The sequence below is a fragment of the Lepidochelys kempii genome, chromosome 3 (assembly GCF_965140285.1).
Source record: "Lepidochelys kempii isolate rLepKem1 chromosome 3, rLepKem1.hap1, whole genome shotgun sequence".
NCBI lineage: Eukaryota > Metazoa > Chordata > Testudines > Cheloniidae > Lepidochelys > Lepidochelys kempii.
The window spans coordinates 193,699,929-193,715,640 of NC_136382.1; the positions used below are offsets into that span (position 1 = coordinate 193,699,929).

A 15,712-nucleotide genomic window follows, 5' to 3' on the forward strand; every position below is an offset into this window, starting at 1 on the left:
AATACTGACTGAGACTAGCTGATTTTAAATGATTGACTAGTTAAGGCACATAGCTGCCAGGGCAGATTCATTTGCATGGTAAGAGTGAATAGTCAGATGAATATTCGAGATCCACACATTTTTTTGGAGTTAATAGAGCAATTCTGAACAGCCTCAAAAGTAGATGAAATCATACATGAGTGGGGAAACAGTTTCACCCTTTTCCATTTTAGACCTTTCTAGAAGAAAGCCTTATGGTTGTAACTTTGCTGTGTTGTTCTCAGCGCAAGTCTGAGCCATCATGTTGCATTTGTAGCCTGCATTCGGATACAGCGTTCTCTCCCTTTTGTACAGTAAAGTAGAGCACCATGGAACATGTATACAATATACTGTCTGTTCTTTTCTGTTGTCTAGGAACCTGGAAGCTCCAGAGATTCCAGTGTACTCTGTGAAGGGCCATAAAGAAATCATAAATAGTATAGATGGCGTAGGTGGCTTAGGGATTGGAGAAGGAGCACCAGAAATTGTGACCGGGAGCCGAGATGGTGAGTTAGCAAGCCTTAAAGTTCCTTTAATCTTTGCCAAGAAAATACTATTTACAAGATTTGATTGGAGTTTGAGCCCAGTCTGCATTGACTTTACAATGAAACTTTAAAAACTGGCCTAATAGGATAAAATACATTTTAGCCAGCTCATGTGGGGCCTAGAAGGAATTGGTTAGCAGCAGCTTATCCAGTTGGGCACATCCAGTGCCTTAATTTACCTTCTTCCGTGTCAATCATAGTGCCACATCACTGATGCTTTTGAACTAACTCTCCCCTCCTACGGTCTGATTTATCAACATAAATAACAATTCAGCTCAAAGCAAGTCTTCTAGCTCACTCTCCAAGACTTCACAGTCCTTTCAAGCACTCCCCAGATTCAAACAGTTTCTTTTCCCTGATGGTGCAGGGCCAGTGAATGGGCTTCCTCCTACACTCTGCTTGACTGTTACTCTACATCCAAGGCCTCCAGTCTGGCCTTTCTTACAGACCCTCCTAACTGAGGTTCCCTTGCCCAGCAAGCTTAGCCTCCTACAGGGGTCTCTCTCTTTACTAAGTGACTGAGCCACAGGTGTTTCCTCTACTATAGCCATGTCAGAGGACTTACTTTAGCTTGGCTTGTCCTTCCTATAAGTCCCAGAATGCCACTTCTTAAAGCAGCCAAGCCTTGGAACAAGGCTGGCTGACTCAAGGTCACAACTGCCCTTAAAGGGGATAGATGCCCTATTTTACACATTCTCATGCCTTTTTATGTTCATGCATAAGGTGGAATGTTTTAAAGCCATTTGCAACTTTTTTTAAGCAGCTGCTGATAGCTATAACGGAGGCAGCTTCTGTATCTATGGGTGGCTCCTGTTACTGCTGCTGTTAGCCCTATGACATATTGAAAATTGCCCAGCTGACCTTTTTGTTTTGAAACAATCATGGTTTTTAAAACCAATGCAATTAAATGTGGAGGTGGGGAGGAGATGGCAGTTTACTTGAGTGCCAGTGGGAAAACTGGTTTGTTGATTGCAAGAGTTATTGATTGCTCCAATCCATTACCACGCCTTGGCAGTTATTTTTCTTAGCCTAGTGAATTTTGTAATGACGAGGTGGGTCTCTTCAACTGTGGGAACCTCTGGCTGCCATCTGATATGGTTGCAATTATATTGCAATGAGATCTATATGCTGTTTGTTCTATTTTAAGTCCAACGGGACAAAGTTTTCACTTCATTTAGAGGCTGTAGCCCAAAAAAAAAAAAAAAAATCAACATAACAGAGGGTGGAAAGGAATGCATATGAAACAAGGTAAATACAAATTATGGCAAATGAGCTGTGGAAACTGTACCGCTTCCATGGAATGAAGATAGGGTTAGGAAGAAGGCTAGAACTTAAAGCAAACTGTAGACAATTCTGTTTAGCAATGTGAATCATACTATTACTTAGTTGAAATTGGATAGGCTGTGTGTCAGTGAACTTTTCAAGTATTGAAACAAACCCTTTTCCTCGTTTCTGCTCTGTTTTTCTTTCCATACATGCAATCAGCTTTGTTAGAGATCAGACATGCAAATGTTTGGAATGTCTTCCCTAAAGCAAGTTGGAGAGTGGAGAATGCATACAATATGCTACTGTATCAGTAATCTAAAATTCAGTATAATTATTATTACAGGAACTGTGAAAGTGTGGGACCCAAGACAAAAAGATACACCTGTTGCTAATATGGAACCAGTACAAGGCGAGAGCAAGAGAGACTGCTGGACAGTAGCATTTGGTAAATTGATAAGCTTTTCAGTTTTAGTCTGTAACTTGCAAGCAGCTATCCATCTCGTCTGCCACTGGAAGCAGGGAGGCGATAATCAAGACAATCAAAACAAACAAATCGTGACTATTTCTCTTAAACTTTCTAAGTCAAGAAATGTGGTAATGTACAACTTAAACTACTTTCTGTACTTTTTAACCCATGCCATTCTTGCAGTGCCTGTTGGTTATGGAAAATGGCCAATTAATGCTTTTCCTTCCTCTCATATGGCTCTTCTGTGTTCAGCTGTGTATGGGGGAAATAAACTGGGATTTACACTGAAGATATTTACAAAAAGAAAAGGAGTACTTGTGGCACCTTAGAGACTAAGTTTTAGTCTGTAGCTCACAAAAGCTTATACTCAGATAAATTTGTTAGTCTCTAAGGTGCCACAGGTACTCCTTTTCTTTTTGTGTATACAGACTAACACGGCTGCTACTCTGAAACCTGAAAATATTTAGTGCATCTTTCCCTTTAGTTGTGCATTTTCATTCAGAAATAATCTGATCCTTCTGCCTTTCCTGATGTGAATAATCTTCAGACATGCAAATAGTCCTGTTGACTTCAATGGGATAACGTGCATAAGTAAAGATTATATAAGTACCTTAGTACCTCCATACAGTAATTAAGTTTTGTATGGAGATCGTGCCATAGTAGATGCTGCTTTTCACTGCTCTCCGGTTAGTTAACTTTTGCTTACTATGTAGCTTTGTTATTCATGGCCTTTTTTGCAAAAAGGCATTCCCAAAACTGTCAAAGACAAGTCTTGCAAAATACTCTGAAAGCAATCAGATTTCGACTTAATTTACAGAAAGACATAAGTCTGTTCCACAGACAATGGCCTCCTGCAGTGAAGAGCTTATCTCTGACTCCGGAAAGGTTAATCCCAGTACTTGTAGCTGTATTGTCCAGGAAGAATTTAGCTGACTCCGTGGATTGAGAGCCCGTCTCTGATGTAGCACAGTTCCAACTTAATTGCCTTAAATATTAAGAACAGAGACTTGAACTGGGAGCTAATGAACTGAGCAGAGTATCCATCTGTGTTTTCAGCATTTTTCTTGCTAAGGAGACCCGTTTCTGTGTGCTGTACAAGCTGGTATTTTTGGTTTCCTCCATCATTAGCTAGAGATTCAGTGGGTTAAATTGATCAGTTTAGTGATAAATGCTTGGATTACTGCCATTAAATCCATAGTAAAAGCTGTACTTTTCTGGTAAAGTAGTGGAAGGCATTGCTTATCACTGTTGCTATCTAATTGTTCAGAATTAGTGATGACTCCACTAAGGTCTTGTCTACACATTCAGTACTGCTGTGCCTCTGTAACACTTAGTGAAGACACTATCTATGCCAATGGGAGAGCTTCTCTGTTTGGTGTAGGTACTCCACCTCCCCAAGAGTTAGCAGCTATGTTAACGAGAGAAGACCTTCCGTCGATATATAGCTGTCTGCACCGGGTGTTGGGTCGGTATAACTGTGTCGCTTAGGGATGTAGATTTTCCATACTCCTTAGTGATGTACTTGTATCGACAAAAGCTTGCAGTGTAAACCAGGGCTAAGACCCAGAGACTATGTACTACCTTGACAAGTGATGTGCAGAGCCTTCACTAGCTTCTCGTTATTTCCCTTTCCCTTCAGCATTGCTTAAATCTTGCCTGAGTGCAATCTGAGCCATCTGCTTGTCACCCTGTTGCTAATTTCTTTCAGACAGTGATGCATAGGTGATCGTGTCAGCTGAGAAGGTTTTTACAGAGCTTGGTGTCATCAATATATTTTTGGCAACAGCTCCCATATCTCTCAGATCCTTTCCAAGAGTTCTACAGATACTGAAGTTGAGAGAGACAGTTTTGATTTCTGTGGAACTCCATATGTGAGGACTCTTGGAGATGAGCCGCTTTCTGTCATTATTTCTTGGGTACTGTTAGAGAGAAATGATTTATAATAGTATTGCACCATCCCCTACAGCTAGGTCTTGCAAGCAGCTCAGCAGGGCTCTTATGATGGAATGTGTTGAAGACTGCAGAGAGAAGGTCTACTAAAGCTGTCTCTGTGCCATGGTGTACTGCAAAGCCTGTGTATGGTTCAGAATCTAGTCACATGCCGGATGCTTTTGGATTGCTTATGTGAATAGGAGTATCAGGATCAGGCACGTCATCTACTATTTAGAGAATATTGTATTTTTAAATTGCATGAATTAAATATATTAGAATATTTTCTGAAAATTCATCATATTATATAGGAACAGAGAGAAATTGTCTATAGTTTTCCAGGCACCAACGTCTATTTGAATTGCTATGCAGGAATTGGTTATTAGACCCAGGAACATATATTGATAAGCAGACACAACCATTTCTGGAGGGGATGCATACATATATGAGGTGGTGTATGCAATTTAGGCAGGAATCGGGGGGATGATCAGTTGGGTACTTTTGTTTTAAAGGGTAGAACTAGCTATTTTGAAAACTACTTGAAAATCAGATCCTTCACCTAACACGCTAATTACAAACGTTCCAATGACTTTTTTTTCTGGTACAAATACAGGTTAAAATTGCAGACTTTAATTCATGACTGTTTTACAGTGTGGTGGGGATAATTTTTTATACATCTAAATAGTTGTCTCTTTATTTCCAGGCAATGCCTACAATCAAGAGGAGCGTGTTGTGTGTGCTGGCTATGACAATGGTGACATTAAATTATTTGACCTAAAAAACATGTCATTGCGATGGGAGACCAACATTAAGAATGGGGTAATGTGTCATAAAGGCATGTTTTAATTTAAATTTGTTTGTAATGTGGAAGAATTAAAGGGTCACTGTATCTATTTGAAACCTACTCAGATTCTCACTAGGATAAAATCTACAGAGGATTTTTTCTCCATTGGGCCAACAAAACCTAGTTCATGGGTTCTTAGATTGGGGATCATTCTTATTTTTATGGCTAGATGGACAGGGTCCTGAAACTTATTTATTTTGTAACTTGGGTTCACAATAGGGAAGAGATTGAGAACTATTGTCCTATATTATTTGTTTTCAGAGTATGCTGCAAGTCCTATCAATTTATGCAGGTATTTTGAGAACATGCTGTTTGAGTAGGTTCAGGTGTTTTTAGATGATCTTGTTGAATTTGGTTGTGTCTTAAGTCAGTTGCATTCTTATTACCATTGTAAATGTAGCTAGAGATTATGATGGCCCATATTTTACAAACCTAAAATAAATGCTTCTTCAGTGATAAGCTGAATTTCAGAGTGAATATGTGTGTGTTTTATTTCTAGGTTTGCAGTGTGGAATTTGACAGAAAAGATATAAATATGAATAAATTAGTGGCCACATCGCTCGAAGGAAAGTTTCATGTTTTTGATATGAGAACTCAGCATCCAACTAAAGGTTTTGCTTCCATTTCAGAGAAGGTACGGTATAAGGGAAGGCTGTTCTTGTTAAGGGAGAAATTTCATACTTACTCTTCCAAAGCTGCTCTGGAAACATTGCAAGCTTAACGTTATTGCGTAGGAGGTGTGAAGCTGGGCAGATTGAATGTTCATTGGCAGTCATATGATGTGATGAGCATCCCATCATCCAACTGACTTCAGTGGGATTTGTGAGTGCTTGTTAGCATCTAACCTTAACTTCAAAAAACATGAATCAACCATATGAAAGGTAACATACATCATTTCAAGATGTGGAAAGTGGAGCAGGCTGCTTGTTCTGTATGCTGCTGTGTGGGAGACTCTGGCTCAGCTTCTGCTCATGATCTACTCACTGAGGAGGAGGGAGTGTTGTCGTTCAGAGGAGTTTCCTTTTTGTCCATTTAAGGCCAGGGTTTTTGCGGGTGGACTTGGCCAGAAGGACGCTCACCACAATATGAGACATTGAGGAGGATGTAAAAGCAGAGAAATGAGATATATGGAGGATGTCCACTGCTTGTAGGCCAGGGGGACATATGTAAATATTGAGTTCTTTCTAAATGTGATAACCTAGCCTAGCACACCATTTATTAGCTATCAGAGAGTCTTTTCCAGTGCTTTAGTATTCTTATTTATTGGTTTAATAAGTAGATGTGTACCTTGGAAGTGTAATGTAAAAGTGATTGCAATCTAAAATGATGGGACTTGAATCTTAATTGTATCCCAAGTATAAAGCCTGGGAGTGGATGGGTCATTACACAAAGTAAAACTATTTCCCCGTGCTTATTTATCCCCCCCTTACTGTTACTCTCATCTTCTTGTCAACTGTTGGAAATGGGCCATCCTGATTATCACTATAAAAGATATTTTTCTCCTGCTGATAATAGCTCATCTTAATTGATCACTCTCATTATAGTGTGTATGGCAACACCCATTTTTTCATGTTCTCTCTGTGTGTGTGTATAGATATATCTTCCTACTGTATTTTCCACTGCATGCATCCAGTGAAGTGGGTTTTAGCGCACAAAAGCTTATGCTCAAATAAATGTATTAGTCTCTAAGGTGCCACAAGTACTCCTTGCTCTTTTTGAAGATAAACTGAGTTTTTCTGAGTCTACTGCAATGGTTTTTCTCAGAAAGCTTCATTCTGGGAACCGCCAAGGGCCCACAGATAATCAAGCACTTTTTGACTGGGGATACAGGGAGTGGAGGTAGGTCCAGAGAGATGATTTTCTATAGAGGTGTCTACAGAATGCAAAGGATGGAGAATCTTTGCCCTAGTGACCTCTCCCCACTTCTCCCAATGTCTCTTACCCACCATGTTGTTTGGTGCAGGTCCTGTATGAGTAGCAGTCTGACGATGAGTAAAATTCACTGGCAAGAGCCAGGCATCTCAACAATAAAATTACTAATGTGGCTGTTTAAATAAGTAATAGGTCAATGTCAATATATTTAATTTGCTTTTTTTTGACATCATCAAAGCTTGTAATAGATTAAACGTATTAATGAGAGTACTAGTTTCACCATTTAACACTTAAAAATATTAATTTAGTATGTGTTCATGGCAATCAAAACATTAAAATGAAAATCCTATCATAATTTGTGTTAAACCGTTCCTTTTGGGACATATGTAGAAACTTGCTTACTAGCAGAGATCTATAATTGTCTGAAGCCTTTTTTGGTTTGTCCTGATTCTTGCTACATGCCCTGCTTACATGATTTAGATTTGAATTTTATATTTACTCATTTTTTCATGGCTTTTGTAATATGTTCGATAGCAAATTCTGGTAATTGTTGAAAAGAGTCATAGGCTAGCATTAATAATTATCTTTATAGTGACTACTTCATATCTGAGTATGGAAATCCAGTAGTTACATGATTCTTGTTCCTGATTATGGCCTTGCAAGCACGTATGCACATGTTTAACTTTACTTACCTTACTAGTCCTACTGAAGGTGAATACTCCCTTGAAAACTACTAATATGCTTAAAGTTACTGTAATCACTCAGATATATTTATCAGGGCTTAAGTCCTTACTTACGAGACTAATCTGTAACTAATTTTTGTCTAACTCTGGTATTTATTAGGCTCACAAATCCACCATGTGGCAAGTTCGGCACCTGCCACAGAACAGGGATATCTTTATGACTAGTGGAGGAGCTGGGAGCCTTCATCTCTGGAAATAGTAAGTGTTCACTATCCACTCTAAATTAGGTGAAAAAATAACAAAACTACCATGTGTTGCAAAAAGTCTTCCTGGAAGATGTGTATGGGGCCCATGTTCAAACCAAAGATGTATTTAAATTCATTAAATTACAGACAATAGGTAGTTTCTCACACCATGGCAGGACTTCATAATAGAGACTGAAAAAATCCCTACTGTAACTTGATTGGCATTGTGGGTTTACAGCAAGGATGAATTTGGTCCTTGATCTTTAACCTAATATAATCAAGATCTAAATCATATTGTCAGTTCATGAGATGTTAAATTGAATAATAGATTTCTTAAAGTTCTCGTTGTGGCAGGTATTGCTGAGAAGTGTATAAAAAGACTTTGGACTTAAATTATTTAATAGCACTTAGCATTTTACGTATTAGAAGCTCTGTGCAAACATAAGTTAGTCATCATAGCCAGTCCATGAGGTAGGTTAATATTATCCTTACAAGCTGCAAAGAGTCCTGTGGCACCTTGTAGACTAACAGACGTATTGGAGTATAAGCTTTCATGGGTATGCTCCAATACGTCTGTTAGTCTATAAGGTGCCACGGGACTCTTTGCCGCTTTTACAGATCCAGACTAACACTGCTACCCTGCTGATACTATTATCCTTACAGTTATATATAGAAAGCTGAGGCACAAAAGTTAAGTCACTTGCCCAAGGGTAAAAACTAAACAGCAAGCAAGTAAAAAAGGGTATGTTAGAATTTGGGTGCTCCTGTCTCACTGCTTCACGCTCAGTTCACTAGACAATGCTGCTTTTCACATTTAGGATCTAATCCTGAGAGTCAAGGGGAGTTCGTTGAGGATCCCTAGTCAGTTCTTCTGTGCAGAATAAGCTGGATACAGAGGACTGTACTTGGGGTGTATATTCCCTACATGGCATAGAGCACTGCTCTGTGGTAACACTTCACATGCTAACAAGAAGTGGGCAGAGCCAATGGATCCTTCAGCTTCATCCCCTGGCCACCCTCTCTTACTCCTGTGTGTGGACTTTGTAAGCACCAATGGAGCCTACTTCAGATGGAGTGGCTCCATAGCCTGGAAGTGAGAGATGCCTGGCTTGGATGTTGGGGTATGAATTTGTTCCTGAATGCAGGGTTCAAATGCTGCTGATGGCCTTGTATGGATTCCCTGAACTGGGATGAATTTCATCATGTAGCATTTTATCCCTTATTCACTTAAATTGACTTAGCTGGATTAACTATGATTCAGTATATTTAGCACAGATCTTTTCAGTGTCTCTGGGAAACCTGAGACACCTTCTAATTGGACTTGTGAAAAACAAACAAATGTGTGTTTGTGGGTGGGTATTTCTTGTAGTGTTTGTCTATGGTACATATTCTAAAACCATGCTTGTTTGGTTTTGTTTTATTTCTTATTGGCAGTGAGTACCCTGCTCAGCGCTCAAAGAAGGATTCTGAAGGAGTTGAGATGGGGGTTGCAGGTTCAGTCAGTCTCTTACAGAATGTGACTTTGTCAACGCAGCCCATTTCTAGCCTTGATTGGAGCCCTGACAAAAAGGGTCTGTGTGTCTGCAGTGCTTTTGACCAGACTGTGAGGGTACTGATCGTGACGAAGCTCAGCAAAATTTGACAAAAAACTGATTTTCAGGAGGAAAGCGACATAGTCTGAGGGGTGTATATAAAAGAGACTTTCTTATTTATAACTTGAATGTCTCCTTTAACAAAGCTGGTTTAAAGAATTAAAAAAGAGATCTTTCCATTGAAAGTTCAGATAAATTGAGGTACAGTTGTTTGACTACATACTATGCTGCTGTTGGAAAAGGTTGGCTAGGCTTAACTTTTTTTACCTTCTAATGTAAATTTACCTTTAAAATGAAATGTGCCTTCTGCTTAGTGTGTTTAAAATGTCTGCAAGTTCAGACATTACTTTAAACTGTTTCTTCTCAAAGTAATTGCTTTTTTCCCTTCAGTAGCACTAATCCGTTCGCTCTTGTTAAATTGTTTGCTTTCTATGTTTTTTATCATATATTTTTCCATTCTTAGTTATTAGGGAAACTAACCTATGATCCATCCTAGAAAATACATTGAAGGGACAGTGAATTTCTCTGGCCTGACTTATGTTCTTCTGTTCATTTTTAATTAATTTGTTACACCGTATCCTACAATAAAAACGTGTTTTGTGTTATTGTAATGTGAAGTATATTACCCAAGAAACAGAGATGTGTGGGAAGAATACATTTAATTAGGTTTGCAAAAAAGGAAACAGTTTGTAGCAAGAAGCTGGGTTTGCTGCAGAATGATGTATTTCTTCCTGGTTTCTTCATTTTTGTTGTTTCCACCTTTAAAAGCTTTGTACAGCAGCCAAAATAGAGGGATTTTTTTTATCAAATTAACGATAATATCCATAAAATCAATTTTTTAAAAAAGAAAAGGGCCATCATCAAATAGAAATCTAGTCAAAATCCCCAAAAAAGAATTAAGAAGTTTCAGGTACTGTATCTTCTCTGAGTCTCTGCAAATGTTTCCTTATTTTTTAAGTGTTTTTCTCCCTTTTTGTAGTTGTGTGAAAGCATAAAATACTAGGTGAAACTGACTGTGCAGGGGAAACAGAGAAACATGAATATACACAATGCAGGCAAATTCAGAGTGAAAAAACTGGGAATAAGACAAATATGTATGTGTGTGCATGTATAGTAGTGTTTTAGATGTTACTAATTACAGCAAGTACAACACTTTCACAGAAGTGGGAGATATAGTTGGTGTCCTTTTTAATCTAAACTTTCAAAAAAACAAGATGTTTTGTCAGTGAACTGCTCCCTGTCTTCTCATTACTTGGAAATGTGCAGCAGTAATAAATTTGAGCCACTTGTGATTTCATGTAAGTTTGCACTTCTAGTGGATCCCAATGGTCACAGCTTACTATGGAAGATGGAGCTGTGTCAGTGTAATTCTCCTGTAAGATCCAAGGTTCCAGTTTACTATAAAACGAACCCGGCGTCTGGTGAGATTTACATTTGCAAATTGGCCATAGAAGTTATAGGTGGAGCTGGTATTGATGCTTATAGTTAAGGTTGCCCAACACTTCTCATTATTAGTCAGTTGCTTTGAACTTTGCCAAACTTAAACTATTTGGTCTTTAATTTTCCATGTCGGCTGTTTGCTTCAATTTGTTTTGGAAAGCTTCAAGTAAAACCATTCAGCCCTTTCTGAGAAAGCGATTAGAGAAAAAAATAACACTTTTTTGCTCATGTTAATAAAAAAAATCTCATAGCTCTTCTGCTGAGAACCTCTGGGACCTCCTTGCTTTGGAGCAGGGATTTGAACTTCGACAAGGAGGTTACACTGGTGTAATGGATGTGCCTTTTGCTATACTGAGTAGGACTTTCCCTGTATTTGCACCTTTCCTCAATGTGACTGCTTTCTCCTCCTCCTCTTCGATGATGCTTAGATGTCAGAACAGGGGCCATTAAGAACACACGAGAGCCAGTCTCCCTGTCCTCTGTGCCTGGTGCCAGAGCAGCCCCTTCCTGTGTAATCTTAATTCAGTCCCCTTGTGTATATGCATAATGAAACCGTCTTTAATTACATGATCACACAGTATTATTGCCACAGGACCCTAGATATATTCAGTGTATAGGATGGATGGTGCTTTGGGAATGCCCCAGTGGGTCCCTGTCACTTTCTTCTTGCCCCATTCAGCTCTGATATGAGTGTCAGAGATACTCCCCTACCCACAGCAGGATGGAAGAGGAGCATAAATGAGCCCTGACTTCCTTGTTGAGCATTGGCTGCATGCTGCAGTAGCTCAGTGCCGCCTCTTTTTTCCCTCTGATTAGTGTCAGGCTCAACCTAAGTTCTGCTCCCACTGCATAACTGGTCCATAGATGTGGCTGCAGGAGGAGGAGCTGCTGTTTCCAACTTCATAGGCTTATGTGCTGCCAGATCTCCAGTTGTAGGCTTGGGCCACAGCTCTTGGCTATTTCTGCCTTATGGTGATTGGTTTTTTGAATGGATTCTAAACACAATGCTGATAGCACTTCTCTAGTTCTTACTTGCAAAGAATCTCAAAGCACTTTGGAAAAAGGGAATTCTAGTCCTATGACGTAGGTAAATGTCCCCATTTTACAGAGAGAGAAGTTGAGGCGCAACCAAAGGCCGAAGCCTACCCCAAGGTCAGATACTGAACCTCAGCAGCACTGAGGCAGTGTCAGAAAATAAAAACGTCTACACTAGTAGAGATTTTTGACTGTGTTCCAAAGTTTGTGGGTAACAGAACAGCATAGAGAGACTCTGTTCCTTCCATACATACCTTACCTGAGCTGACTTGTATCAGCCCAGGACTGTCACAACAAGAGCTCCATTATACATCCCCAGATCTTTTTTGTATTGCTTAAATAGTCCTGTACCAACTACAGTGTTCTTTTTCATTATGTAAATGTGTTTAGTGATGACGGTCTGCAAATACCACATAAGCCACGTGGATTCTCAAAACAAGACCTAGCATCAAGAATTGTATTGACATTCTGTGGGCCTGACTCCTCATCTAGTGTAAAGTCAATGGAGTTTCACTAGCGTGAGGGGAAACTCAGGCACTATATATGGATTATGGACTAACCCTTTCTGAATGCTCTTAACATGTTTTAGATACTGTTTAAAAATGGGGAAATAATCCCTTCCTACCATATTTCAAAAAGTGTTATGACTTACTGGGCTTTGAATGTAAAGTTGACTCATTTTTGCAAGACAAAGCCAGGGTTTTTCCAATTTTATGCAATAACAATTTGCCTTATTTGTGAGTCATCCCTCTCACCCATGCGGAGACAGCCTGAGGGTTGGCTTGTGCAGCAAGGATGTACCATTTATTCTAAATGGGCTGGCAGAAAAAAAATATCCTTTTACTTGTAAAGTGAGCACATTTGATCCAGAAGCCATTGAGAGACAGTAATCACAGAACGGCCCGAGCTATTTTTACTAGCTCAGATCCAGGAGGCATGGATCCCTCCCCTGGCCTGGCACAGCATTTCATTGTGACCTTGGCCAACAAAGGCACAAATTCTCAAAACAGCCTTTACTTTTTGGTTGCCCCTGTTTTTGGTGCCCAATGTTAGATCCCAACATTTGATTTTTCACAATACAAAATGCTGACAACTCCAGATCATTAGGAGCTGCACATTTTCAACTCCTCTGAAAAATCAGACTCTAGGTGTCTAAAATTGGACTCCTACAGTCAAAGTATCACAGGTTACAGATCACTTTTTAAAATGTGTCCATAACCTCGTCGTGCCGCAGTTCCTTCTTCTGGGCATAATGCTGCCTACCTAGCAGCAGTGTTATGAGGCTAAATTCATTAGTGTTTGTAAATCACTTTACGGTGCTATAAAAGTTGCAATATGTTATACTATAACTAATGTAACACCCTAAATGTGACTCCAAGCAAAAGGAAAGGAGTAATCCAAATGTATTTGGTGCTCTGATGCTTAGCAAATACAGCCTGTATTTTGTAAATCATAATATGTTTGTATTAGTACAGAAATTCAGGAGAGCTTCTTTGGGTTCAAAAGCATTATGGATATATTTTGTGTGTGTCAGTGCGTGTCACAGGATGACTAATGAGATTTAATAGCAGAGTAAATACATTTGATAGTTGTAAATGATGAAGCAGTTTACCTGGAACTATAACAGAATTTTAATTCTCGTAGGGCAGCTGCAGGTTTTACTCATGCAAATCCTTTCCTCCTTAAGGAGAATTCATTTGTGACTACAATTACAAAGCTTACTGCCTGTGTGGTGGTTACTGCTGAAGACCCTGGACAGCCCTGTCCCCTGGTGGAGACGCATGTGCACTGCAGGTATTTATGCCAGATGTTTTTTTTTATCAACAGTCATAAAGGATGGACGTATTCACAGACTATTATTTCCAAGTTTGAGTCAAGAATTTAAAAGTCCAGTAGAAATCAAGGGAAGAGGAGGGGTGTGACTGTATATATAAAATGTGCAGTGTTAACTTTTTGTGTGCCACCAGGGTAGGTCCAATGATTTCACTCTAGTTATAGTGTAGCACAGTGGTTTTCAACTGTTTTTCATTTGTGGACCCCTACAAAAATTCGAATGGAGGTACGGACCTCTTTGAAAATTCAACCTGTGGCCCATGGTCCCTAGCATAGAAGCCTTAGACTAAAAACCAGCTGAACAGAATTCAACTATAAACATTGCACATGCTCGGCAGGGCATTTGATGCAGCATAAGAAAGTGTGCTAAACTGTGGACTTCTATGGTAAACTTCTGGGTTTTGACCTTTAGATGGGTCTGATTTTGATCAGAAAAATGAAATACCTTTTCTGGGATCTGAAACTTTATTTTCATAGTCACCTTTTGTGGATCCCTTAGACATAGTCTGTGGACCCCAGGTTGAAAGCCACTGGCGTTGCACATAGTGCAGTTGTGGGCAACCTGTGGCCCGCGGACCACACGCGGCCTGTCAGGGTAATCCACTGGTGGACAGCGAGACAGTTTGTTTACACTGACCATCTGCAGGCACAGCCACCTGCAGCTCCCAGTGGCCGCAGTTCGCCATTCCCGGCCAATGGGAGCTGTGGGAAGCGGCACAGGCTGCAAGGACGTGCTGGCCGATGCTTCCTGCAGCACCCATTGGCTGGGAACAGCGAATCGCGGTCACTGGGAGCTGCGGGCAGCTGTGCCTGCAGATGGTCAGTGTAAACAAACTGTCTCGTGGCCCTCCAGCAGATTACCCTGACAGGCCGCAGATTGCCCACGACTGACATAGTGGATACATATAGTCATGTAAGTGCTCCTTCAAAGTATCCAAACTATACATCAGGGAGAAAGTAAAGGCTAATGAGAGCAAACTGTCTTCCTAAGGTTTGAACGATTTTCATGCAAGGATAATATTAGGCGTTTGATGTCTCTTAGACCCAAATAATCCCCTCCACGTGCACAAGTAGTATGAAGCTGAAGAGCACATGCCCTTAAATCATTTTAGATGGGGACTTCCTTCTACTTGTAAATCCTGGATGCAGCCCTGCTATTGAAGGTGAGAGCATGGAGATTAAAAGAACAAGCTACTCTGATTCTAAAATCTCCTATTAGATATTAATGCTCATAACATTTGATCATAAGTGAAATGTAATATAATAATTGAAAAAGTAACACAGGAGTTTGCCTCTGTCATTAACCTATGGAAATTGGATCTATTTCTAATGTGAAATGCTTTGCATCAATTAGGCACATTGTGAAATGGCTCAGAGCAGAGATACATGGAAAAATAAATAAGGCGAGTTACAATGAGCTGGTTTATTTTTCTGCTGAACTAGCTGTCGGTCGTGTGATCATATGTGTCCCCCTGCATTAAAGACAAAACTTTATCAACTATAGAAACAACTGTAGGCAAAGCCTCTTGTGAATTCAGGTTATTACAGTCATGATTAGAGCAAGAGCTGGTACATTTTAACATCTGCAGCTGAGCCCTAGACTTTTCCATAAACCTCCTGGGCTTCATGGGGACAAGAACTTGTCTGTCTTCTTTGTCTTTAACACCTTGTCTATTTCTGGATTATATTCAGGGAAGTCACTTGTTTCGTAAGAGCTCCCTGGAAATAGGGAATGCTCCCCTCAGGGGCAAAGTTTGCCAAAGGCCTGGGGGAAAGCAGAACAGGATGATACTTTAATTAAGGTTTCCTGGATGGCTTTACTTGTGTATTTAAAAAGTTACTTACTGGCTAGACTGGAGAGGAGTTGCGGCCAGTGCAGACACAGCCTGGTGTCCTCCTGACTGGGTTTCCTCCTCCTTCCCCCCCCCCCCCCCCCAGCTTGCT

General features: G+C 40.0%; 2 protein-coding genes across 7 annotated transcripts in view; both read left to right on the forward strand.

Moving 5' to 3' along the window:
* Positions 1-10,065, forward strand: part of DNAAF10 (dynein axonemal assembly factor 10) — a 17,509-nt gene extending 7,444 nt beyond the window's left edge. For both annotated transcript variants that reach the window (XM_073339453.2, XM_073339456.1), the window contains exons 3-8: positions 394-524; positions 2,173-2,274; positions 4,928-5,043; positions 5,568-5,702; positions 7,784-7,881; positions 9,303-10,065. In XM_073339453.2, coding sequence (XP_073195554.1) covers positions 394-524; positions 2,173-2,274; positions 4,928-5,043; positions 5,568-5,702; positions 7,784-7,881; positions 9,303-9,510 — 790 coding nt within the window. In that variant the 3' untranslated portion in view covers positions 9,511-10,065. The remainder of the gene's footprint in view (positions 1-393; positions 525-2,172; positions 2,275-4,927; positions 5,044-5,567; positions 5,703-7,783; positions 7,882-9,302) is intronic.
* Positions 10,066-10,164: 99 nt separating this feature from the next.
* LOC144930438 (uncharacterized) overlaps positions 10,165-15,712 on the forward strand; it is a 35,588-nt gene continuing 30,040 nt past the window's right edge. For 4 of the 5 annotated variants that reach the window (XM_078852338.1, XM_078852337.1, XM_078852339.1 and 1 more), the window contains exon 1: positions 14,609-14,931. The gene's annotated coding sequence lies outside the window, so the exon portion shown is untranslated. Of the gene's footprint in view, positions 13,730-14,608; positions 14,932-15,712 lie in introns of those variants that run through there. The other variant, XM_078852341.1, reaches the window with a different exon arrangement.